Consider the following 11,043-nt stretch of genomic DNA (forward strand, 5'->3'; position numbering starts at 1 on the left):
CTGGTGGGCAGAGAGGGGTCTCCTCCTGCCAGTCAGCCCCAGGGCTGGCACCAGCCATGGCATGAGGACACAGAGGCCTTTGCCTCCCTCTCTCTGCTGCTCCTCTCTCACAGGGACCCTGATTGCCCACTGCCGGCAGCCCCTCGGCGCCAGTCCCTGTCCCCAGCACCAGGCTGCTGGCCTGGGGGCTCCCCAGGCACCTCCTGCGGCACCAGGGACACAGCAGCCTGCCCCAGCTGGGGCATCCACAGAGACACCTGCTCTTGCCCAGGGATGTGGTCTCAGGCATGGCCCTGAGCAGGCGGTGCTGCTGTGCAGGGCAGCGGTGCCTGAAAGCCCAGGGAGATGGTCCCAGGCACATCCCTCTTGGTCACCCACCATTCCCATGGGCACTGGGCACCCACACGCCAAGGCTCAACACAGGCCCATGCCCTAACGCCTTGCCCCATGCCCTCCTCCCCTGAGCCATGGGGAACCCAAGCACAGCAACATGGTCTTCTGGGAACAATTCCTGCAGCTTGTTCCTGAGCTCGGCTTTGGAATTAGTGCCAGAAGCCCAAACATCGGAACTGAGAAATCCCCCTTTTATTACAGAGATGTGAGACAGGACTCAAGGTTAATTGTCCACCCACGCACATGTACAAAGAACACCGGGTCAGACAGGATGGGTTCCCACGTGCAGCAGATTCAGACATTACTAGACAAACAGGATTGTCACAAATAGAATGCTAAACGCACTGGAGTTTCCAGACATGAATTGGAAATGCCTCGTGAAGGGACATGGATAATTCATTGCCGCTGAGATACACCTGACTGCATCAGCTTCTTCAGTGCGTCCTTCAGCTCCTGGTTCCTCATGCTGTAGATGAGGGGGTTCAGTGCTGGAGGCACCACCGAGTACAGAACTGACACCACCAGGTCCAGGGATGGGGACGAGATGGAGGGGGGCTTCAGGTGGGCAAACGTGGCAGTGCTGAGAAAGAGGGAGACCACGGCCAGGTGAGGGAGGCACGTGGAAAAGGCTTTGTGCCGTCCCTGCTCAGAGGGGATCCTCAGCACAGCCCTGAAGATCTGCATGTAAGACAGCACGATGAAAACAAAACACCCAAAGAATAAAAAGGCACCAGCCACAATAAGCCCCACTTCCCTGAGGTAGGTGTGTGAGCAGGAGAGCTTGAGGATCTGTGGGATTTCACAGAAGACCTGTCCCAGGGCATTGCCGTGGCAGAGCGGCAGTGACAGTGTATTGGCCGTGTGCAGCGCAGCATAGAGAAACCCACTGGCCCAGGCAGCTGCTGCCATGTGGACACAAGCTCTGCTGCCCAGCAGGGTCCCGTAGTGCAGGGGCTGGCAGATGGCCACGGAGCGGTCATAGGCCATGACGGTGAGGAGACAACACTCTGCTGAAAGGAAAAAGAGAATCAGGAAGAGCTGTGCAGCACATTCTGAGTAGGAGATGTCCCCGGTGTCCCAGAGGGAGTTGGCCATGGCTTTGGGGAGAGTGGTGGAGATGGTGCCCAGGTCGAGGAGGGAGAGGTTGAGGAGGAAGAAGTACATGGGGGTGTGCAGGTGGTGGTTGCACACTACGGTGGTGATGATGAGGCCGTTGGCCATGAGGGCAGCCAGGTAGATGCCCACGGAGAGCCAGAAGTGCAAGAGCTGCAGCTCCCGCGTGTCTGCCAATGCCAGGAGGAGGAACTGGGTGATGGAGCTGCTGTTGGACATCTGCTGCCTCTGGGCATGGGGACCTGCTCAAGGAGGAAAGATAGCAAGAAGTCAGAGGATAATTCTGTGAGCCAAGTGAAAGCTGTTTCTCCTAGATGCACCCCCGGTGCCCCATGTCCCCCCTCTGCCGTTCCTAGGAGAGCTCCCTGCAGAGCCGTGGCTGGAGCTGTGCTGAGTGCTGGCCGAGTGTGCTGTGAGGAGCAGGGGCTGTGCCCGCTGGCTGCCCAGCAGTGAGCCCTGCTCTGCAGCAGGGGCTTCATGGGAACCCTGGGGGCAGGGGCCAATCCAGTGCAGACAAGACAATGGCTCATGTGTTCCCAAAGGCTCAGCACCCCACTTCTAGGCAGGGACATCCAGGGATTACCTTATACCCTGGAAGCAGCATAGAGGTTGGGTGGACACCCCAGAGGGATGTTTAAGGGTTCCGACCATGTGAACTTCTTGAAGGAGAGTCATCTCCTTCCCCAGCCTCACAGACTGCATTGCCCACAGCATCACAGGTTAGGGGAAAGCTGGGACACCTCCTTGCCGAGGACATGTCTGCACAGGAGGACCCACAAGGTCTGCGCCTGAGCCGGCAGCTGAAACCCCTATTGCCAGAGAGCCTGTCTGCAATGCCAATAGCATCTGAGCAAGGCCAGGAGAGAGACAAAGGGACACTCGGGAACTCCTTCCCCTTCCCCAGCCCGGCACACCACCTCCCACACAGCAGCAGTGCAGGGCAGTCACCCTCAGGCTGTGCTCAGCGAGAAATGGCACCGTGGCAGCAGGAGAGATGCACTTCATCCCTTCTGCTGCTCTGCTGGACCAGGAGCTGTTGAAACACATGGAACCAACGGTCTAAAGGCTGTGCTGGGTGGGAGAGGAGAGCAGAGGTGTGTTGCTCAGGGAAGGCACCTGCACGGCAGACCATGGCCAGGAGGTGCCCCTATCTGCCCTGCATCAGGGTCCCCCTCAGCATCTCCCCCCCTCCCTGCCCAGGGCTCTGCTGCCTGCAGCTGTCCCTGCCAGCAGCTCTTTCTCTGGCCCCAGGGCTCTTCCCTGCCAGCGCTCACAGAGCCCAGCTCAGCCCCTGTGTGCCCAGCTCTGCCCTGCAGCCGCTCTCTGTCTGGCTGCCGCAAGGAACAGCTCCCCCAGAGCCTGAGGGAAAAGGAGAGCTGATGCTGGTTTCATCTGCAGCGTGCTGGGGAGGGAAGGCACTTGCTCAGCTTCCTCATCAACCTCCCTGTGATGCTTTCAGCATCTCAGCCGCTGCTCTGACCTGCACAGCTGAGTTTCCATTGCCACCAAGAAGAGACACAGAAAAGCGGCAGCAGAGATTCAGGCAAGCACAGAGCCAAGCAGGAAAGCCCTGCCGTGAACATATGGACAGGGCCTGAGAGGCAAGTCTCCAAGTACGGTCCAGCTGATAAGCGGGGATGTGCTCGAGCTTGTGGGCCATAAACCTTGGGAGGACGGCCATAAAACCTTGGCAGCATGGCTACAAACCTCGGGAGGACAGGGAATGTGAACAGGTAACAACTGACAGGATGAGTCAGGCTGAGTCAAGATAAGGGAATGGGGAACAGATGGCCCCAAAGAGAAGTAACAAGTTTGTGCTGATTGATGACTGTTGAAACTTACTTAAAGTGCTCTTTGTTTGTAGTTAACCAAGGAGGGATTGCCTAGTATGTAATGTGTAGTTTAAAGAACCAAACTGTTTAAAGCGCGCGGCCTCTGATAACATATACAAACTTGTGATTGTATACAATAAATCGACATTTGCTTGCATCAAGCAGTGTCCCGTCTCTCATCGCGGCAATTTGGTGACCCTGACATGATGGGTTTATGAACCGCCAGGCTGAGCAGCAGGTTGCGAGTCAACCTTGAATGAGCTGCTGAAAGGAAGCAGGAATTGAAAAAAAAAAGGTCCCTCTGGAATTTAGAGGTGAGCTGTGGGAAACATGGGGAATCAGGCGTCTTCCCCCAAAAGAGACGTATATGAGCTTATGAAAGCTCTCCTTAATAAGCATGAAAAGAATATTCCTGGGCATGATCTCAAGGCAATCCTTAGATGGGTACAGGTAAAATTACCCACTGTAACTGCATCTAATATTTTTACGCGAGAGCTTTGGGATGATGTGGGGGTAAAACTGTGGGATGCGGCTACATCGGGGGATGCCAAAGCGCAGTGCATGCTCCCATGGTGGAAAAGCATTTTTCAGATTTTGAAAGCACAGGAAAAAAGTCACAGAGAAAAAGCCGGGGGGGAAGGAAACTCTCCTACAGTAACTCCATTACCGCTGGAGGACCTGGAACCCCCCCAACCCCTTGAAGGTTTTTGCCACAGGTTACCCCCCACAGGAAGACCCCTTTGATCCGGGGCCGGTGGACCCTGAAAAAGAGCCAGATTTATACCCCCCCCGACCCACACAATGTGTGGGCTAGCGTAAGACGCCAAGCCTTGAAAGGAGACCTGGGCATTGCTAAAACAATAGTGGCCCCTGTGCTTTTTCAGGGTCGGGGGGCACGGTGGGAGGCCTTGTCTTGTCCGGTAATTAAGGAACTGCGTCACACCGTTACCGGGCACGGGCTTTCCTCTCCTTATTCTGCAAGTCTGTTCTCTTCTGTATCTGATACATACGTTTTGAATCCTCATGATCTTAAGTCTCTAGTGCAGCTGTTATTAGCTCCGACTCAATACGCGTTACGGGACTCACATTGGAGCGGGGGGCTTCAGGCACTCCTCCTCACTATGTGGGTCACGGCAATGCAGCTATGGCCCTGCTGACCATGGAACACCTTACTGGTACAGGTCGGCACTCTGACCCAGCAGCCCGAGCTCCGGACATCCCTCAGGAGGCTCTCAAAGCAGTCCGTGAGGAAGCAAAAAAGGCTCTTCTTAAAATCCCTGACTCACAAAAGCTGCAGAAAGCTTTTATAACTGTTACTCAGGGACCCCATGAGTCCTATATGGAATTTATTGACAGACTAAAAAATGCTTTAGCGCGTCAAGTGGGTAACACGGAAGCGCGGGAAATATTGTTATTGAAATTGGCTGTGGGAAATGCTAATGCAGATTGCAAAAAACTGTCACAATCTCTCCCTAATCCAAACCCCACACTGATTGAAATGATAGAAGCCTGCAATAGAATCAGCACTGTGGATCACAAATTTGAGGTTATGGATGCTGCCTTTGCAGCTGTATGTGGTCTGTCAGTAATTTGTTACAGCTGTGGCAAAGCAGGTCACTTAAGGAAGAATTGCCTGGCTATGAATAAAGGAGCTAAACACCAAACCCCTGGGTACTGCCCTGTATGCCGAAAAGGGCATCATCATGCTAACCAATGTCATTCTAAGAATGATTTCCAAGGTCAACCAAAACAGGGAAACCGATCGCAGAGTGCGGGGAAGCGACGCTCATGGATACAAGTGCCGCAGCCGACATTCCAACCCCAACGGAGAGAAGCAACAGCACCTCGAGACTTCGTCCAGCAGCAAGCGGTAGCACCGGATTGGACCTAGCAACCTCCCACACAGTAATGTTACTCGATCCCTCGGTTCACTTATTGTCCACAGATTTCTCGGGACCCATTTTTAGGCGGGGCTATTGAAATGCGCGATACCCTAAAATTGTCATGGAAAGTCGATACCCCTATTTGGGTAGATCAATGGCCCCGACCACTGGAAAAGCTTTGCGCCCTCCAGGAACTAGTTATGGAACAGCTAACAAAAGGGCGTATTTTGCCTTCCACTGTCCGTGGAACTCACCTGCTTTTGTTATTAAGAAACAAACTGGCAAGTGGCGCTTGCTCCACGAACTCAGAAAAAATTAATGATGCTACGGAAGACATGGGAGCCCTCCAACCTAGACTCCCGTCCCCCACTATGATTCCTCGACATTGGCGTTTGACCGTTATTGATCTCAAAGGCTGTTTTTTTAATATCCCACTCCACCCAGATGGTGATCCTAAATTTGCCTTTTCAGTCCCTGGCGTCAACATGCAAACCCCGTTGCTAAGATACCAGTGGGCTGTGCTGCCACAAGGAATGAAGAACTGTGCCACAATCTGCCAGTGGTGTACCATCATATGGACGACATCCCAGTGGCTGCACAACATCACGAGGTCATGGAGGAAGCTGTAGCCGTTGTCGCAGCTGCCGTTAATTCAGCAGGCCTCTGTATTGCGCCAGAAAAAATTTAAAAAATACCCTCATGGAAGTACTTAGGTTGGCATATAAGGACTCAAACTATAGTTCCCCCGCCTTTAATAATACAGACAGACAGAAAAAACTTGATTGATGTACAGAATTGCTGGGAATAATTAACCTCCCCACAGGCTGCAGGTCACGCCTTGGCCTTTCTGCTTCATCAAGCAAGCCAAGGCTTTGCTCAGCAGCAGAGCTGCCTGCACAGCGCCTTTGCCTTCCTGCACTCACAGCCCCCAAGGATGGGCTCTAACAAGGCCATGGGGAGGCTTTCTCAGCCATGGCCCTCAGTGGGGCCCATTAACGCTTCCAGGGACTGTGGACTTTGCTCCGGACTTGGTGTTCTTGAGAGGTCTCTTCAGTCTCCTCTGAACACCTGAAGTCCACAGTAGCGAATACCCCCTGGGCTCATGACGAGGGAGAACGCCCTGACAAGCCCTGTCTCTTCCATCAGGGACATCTGGTCTTCAAGTTCGGCTTGTACACTTAATGAGATAAGTTTCAGCCGTACAGTGAAAGAGAAAGGCAGGTAATGAGCACTTTGGGGAAATGATAGAAGGCTTTTCCAATTGCTATTGATGCAGATGTCCCCTGAGGAGGTGCGGACAGGTAGGAAAAGCAGTCCCTGGAGCTAAACACTGCGTGGACAGCCTTGCTCCTCAGCTCTCCAGCCTCAATATTTTTGTCCTCAGCCCCATGAGACTTACATCACTTGACATCAGACTTCTCCAACCAATCTGCAGGTGAATATAGCAAAATCTTGGCAGTAATTATTGGTTGTATTCCTTTGAGAACAGGGTGTAAACAGGAATAAGAGAGGGACTAATTATCGGGGAGGGGGGGGGGGGCAGTGGGATAGAAATTAATAAATAAAAAATACATTTCTCATCTGTATAATTGTTAGTTCAAGCAAATCCCCGTGAGGTCTATTGCCACAACTGAAGAGTTGCCCATAGGGAAAATTACAGACACTACTGAAAGACAGTCCAGCTTTTCGTCTCTGAACCTTAAAGCAGAAGCTACATAGGTAAAATGGATTGGAGTGATCAAAGAGAAAGAGAAGAAAGGCATCTGGAGATGAACTTCTTAACACATAGCTGGAAATCAGGAAACCAGGACATCAGTGTATTCCAAATGCCTTCAATTTCATAGAAGGCGTGAACTTTCTGGAACTCACGACAAATATTGGGATGTGTTCAAATTTTTTTTTACACATGTATCTGTAGAAGTTCTCCCACTTTGATCTACATATATGCAACAACTGGTATTAAAAGCAGCACAGACTGTGCCTTCAGACGCCAGCTTCATATCTAATGCCATTCCATTTTGCACAGCTATAGGGGCTATTTCTCACACTTCTTCCTGCAAAGCCTTCATGGCACCTGCAGGGTCCTTGGCCATCTCTTCCATTGCTGTGCATCTCTTTATCACTGCCTTCTCCAATTCAGGAACCGCTAACCAAGGAGTAACCGAGGCCACAAGCAGGCTGATGATCTGGGCTATCATTATGACACCCATTACATCTGAGAAGCTCATAGGCCACTAGGAGGCACGTGGCCATGAAGGCGAGCTTGAGGTCCCTGGAGTGTCCAGTTCCCTTGGGGGATTGGCCATCAGCAGCCCAGCTGGTTATGGCTGCAGTAAGAAAGGCACTTGGACTCTGAGACAAAGTGTCATTTCAATTGGCCTTGGCTAGAGCCAACTCTCTACACACAGAGACAATCGTGTCAGCTGTATGCCGTCCCTTCCGAGGCCGGGAACACGGAGTTTCCAGCGTTGGGAGAGCGGTGCAGCAAGTGGTGCAGATCCTGCCTGCAGAAGGGTTATCCCACACTGCTCCTGTCAGCTCTTGAAGTGTTTTCTGCCAGGGAAACCCATTCTAGTCATCACTTCTCGTGTTCTAAGAGGAGATGTTCACTTGGGAGTTGGTAACTGCAGTCCCAGGTAAAGGTAAGGGCGTGGGGTTGGCCATTCACCAGCAGCTTCCTGCAGATTTCTTCTTCCAATATGGCTTATTCTGCAACCCAGGGACACACTCAGCACAGCTCAGCCTGAAGGCCAAGAGGTACATGGAGCACAGCACAGGCCTGCTCAGGTTTTCTGTGACACTCATCACTAACTCCTCCATGTGCAAAGGGCTTCTGCTCAGATTCTCTCAACCTCCTGATGAAGGTTAGAAGGAGAACGACATCTCCTTTAGACCGCTAGAGAAAGGGAACTTTACTTGAAGGCCTTGGTTGAAGGGAAAGTGGAAGATGATCTGCAGGAGCGGGCTGGAAATTAGGACCATGCGTGGCAATCAGTTAGCTGAAGGGAATGTGCTAGAGCTTGTAGGTCACTAACCCTGGGAGGACAAAGAGTGTGAATAGACACAACAATTAACATGATGAGCCATGCTGAGAGAGCATAGGGGAGTGGGGGACGGATGCCGCGAAGGAAAGGTAACACCTTGCTGTTAATTGATTGTATTCCTGCTCAGGTGAAAATATGTTAAAAATGAGAGAAAGTAAGGGCGTGGTATAAGTGTAATAATAATGGTGAAGTTCTGGTATAAAATCAGTATTTCCTTGAAGTATCACTTTTGAAAGCTCCTTGAATTGGCAGGGGTCACTTGTGAGAAAGGACGAGTAAGTGTTGCAACTGTCTTGGAAGGAGTCCATAAGTTCAGCTCGGGGAACCACAGGCTGCGCAAACACCCATGGTGAGGGGTGTGCCACCAGTTAGAGTCCCCTTGGGTGACATTTCTGGCACCAGAGCGGGTAACTGTCCAGGTGGATTTTCCAAGGGTAACTCCTGCCTGGCCAACCTGACAGCCTGCAGTTGTGCGTGAGGAGCTCCACAGTGGATGTCATTTCCCTCAGCTTTAGCAGAACTCTGCCCATGGTCTCCCTCAGCGTTCTTCTGCCCACGTGAGGCCATGACACTCTGGGTGGGAACAGAAAGAGATGGGTAAAACACCAGCGGGATGGTCAGGCTGAGAGAGCAGTGGGGAAGGGCTCACACCCCACCTGGAGGCCACTGGGACATACTGGGGCAGTGTGGGCTGAAGAGGGTCCCAATCGGAAAGTCAGCCAAGTAACGACAATCGCACCAATGTGGCTACATGTCGTCCTACTTTATGTAGCAACTTTGTCATATTTATACTTCTAATGCACTGTTCACGCGGCAGCTGCCTGACAGTCACTGGCTGTCGGTTACGTATTCATGTTACCTGTGCATTGGTTGTCATGCTGCAAGCGCCTAAGAAGGATGTGCTACCCTAGCGGTTTTCATATCTTGCTTGGCATCCGGCCTTGTTCTTGCACAATGCTCATTATTCTTTATTCTGCCTATTCAAGGACAGTACACGATCTTCAAAGGAACTTTGTAATCTGCAGGCCAGGGTTGTCCAACTCCTGCCAGGGGACAGTATGCCCTTGTTCTGCCAAGAATTCCCCTACACATCCCCCCCCTTTTTCTTTTTGGACAACCCAGGCTCTATCAACAATTGATTCCAAATCTTCCTTCATACAGGAGAAAATATAACAAAAGATAACAAGCACAGCAAAGATAACAACAAAAATTTAATCCCTTCCATCAATAAGGTTTTCTACCAGCCAGCGATTCCCCATCCCTTCAGCCAATCGTCATAAGGATTTTCAGTAACACTGAGTTTCTTCGTATTATCTTGCAGTTGGGAAAGCTTTTTGTGAATGGACTCAGAATGATCAGCAAGATTCATAGAGCACATTCCCTCAAAATCCTCTCAGCCGTGTCCTTGTGCTAATAACAGAAAATCAATGGCAGCTCGATTTTGTATTAAAGCATGTCGTATACTGTCGACATCAGTGGTGAGTCACCTAATACTCTGCAGGTAATGTTAATTTGTTCTCTGTCCAACAAGCCAACTGTCTCAACTGAGTGAGAGCCTTGGCAGAAGCAACTTGTGGTGTAAAGAGTGATGCTGAAATGACAGATGGACGTTCCCACAACTCAACATCATCTGTACATTCAGGTCCCAACTGGTATACACAACGTCTGATGCGTTTAAACTTGTTACTTATGTTCAGCATTTGATGGATACTAGGGGCAAATAATGTTAGTTTGCCAAAGCAGCATGGTCCTCCCGGTGCCCTTGCAGGTACGGCGGGCCAGGCACCATCTCCACAAACGCGGAATACTCCCCGAGGCAACATCTGTGCTTTTTCATTTGTCTCACCAGACCATGAAACAGGCCAAGTCCAATCGTTACAGTAACCGGTGATGTTAGAATGCCAGGGGGACCCAGGGGCAATCCAAGTACTATCATCTCTTGGTTTGTGGATCCTAAAATTACCGGAGTCAATGTCTTTCTTGCAAAACCCCCAAAATAAACAGTAGTTTCCCGGCATAGATCCTAAGATGTCAAGCTCCTGAGGTTCCATGCCGGTAACATTCAGGCCCTGAGCAATTTGGAACGCTTGAGCCCCCGAGGGGTTCCTCAGAATACCAAGTGATTGGCACCAATCGGCTTGCACAGACCCACTGTTGATGGTGCAAAAGTCATTTGCTGCTTGGTCGAGGTAGTCGGAGTATATTTTACCTGTTGTCCAGTGCCCAAACTCCTTCACATGGTTTAAAGGGACCCCAATCAAACAGGTACGAAATGGGTCAGATGGGGTAGCTAACGATAAGCAAAATGAATCTTGCCCTGTCTTGTTGGCCCAGGTAACCCACATGTACATTTGTGGTTGGACAGGAACCCATGCTGTTCCTTGTGAGGGCATGCTGACGACTCCTATCAGCCCTACAATCAGATCAAACAATTCCATTTTCTCGCAATCTTGTTCCCAACTGACAAAAGAAGCACCACAAGCCAAGAGCTTGTGTTTTCTTTGTAGCTAAAACAACAGTTAGGTTTTTTGTCAAGGCCCACCAAGAGATAGCTTCTATTCTGCTGTCAATACTTTCTGGCATCCATATTGCTGGAAAATGTTGATTTGGCTTGAGGTTCAAACATTCCCTACAAGTATTTTCAAAAGTAATATTAGCAAAGCTCTTTTGACAATCTAAGTACAAAGCATAATCATTTCGCAAGCGGCTACAACCTAGAACAAAGTTCTGTCTACAGTTACCACAATTTAATAATATTGCTGCTCGTTCCCTATAGTT

At 50.8% G+C, this 11,043-nt stretch overlaps 1 protein-coding gene across 1 annotated transcript; it reads right to left on the minus strand.

Moving 5' to 3' along the window:
- Nucleotides 1-789: 789 nt before the first annotated feature.
- On the minus strand, nt 790-1,740 carry LOC119141956 (olfactory receptor 14C36-like). Its single transcript, XM_037374654.1, has one exon. It carries the CDS (start codon nt 1,723-1,725, stop codon nt 790-792), a length of 936 nt encoding a protein of 311 aa, XP_037230551.1. The 5' UTR covers nt 1,726-1,740.
- Nucleotides 1,741-11,043: the final 9,303 nt, after the last annotated feature.

Source organism: Falco rusticolus, unplaced genomic scaffold, assembly GCF_015220075.1.
Source record: "Falco rusticolus isolate bFalRus1 unplaced genomic scaffold, bFalRus1.pri scaffold_100_arrow_ctg1, whole genome shotgun sequence".
Classification (NCBI taxonomy): domain Eukaryota; kingdom Metazoa; phylum Chordata; class Aves; order Falconiformes; family Falconidae; genus Falco; species Falco rusticolus.

Excerpts from the sequence above, each read along its gene's own strand:
- LOC119141956 (XM_037374654.1), bottom strand. The coding sequence starts at position 1,725 with ATGTCCAACAGCAGCTCCATCACCCAGTTCCTCCTCCTGGCATTGGCA.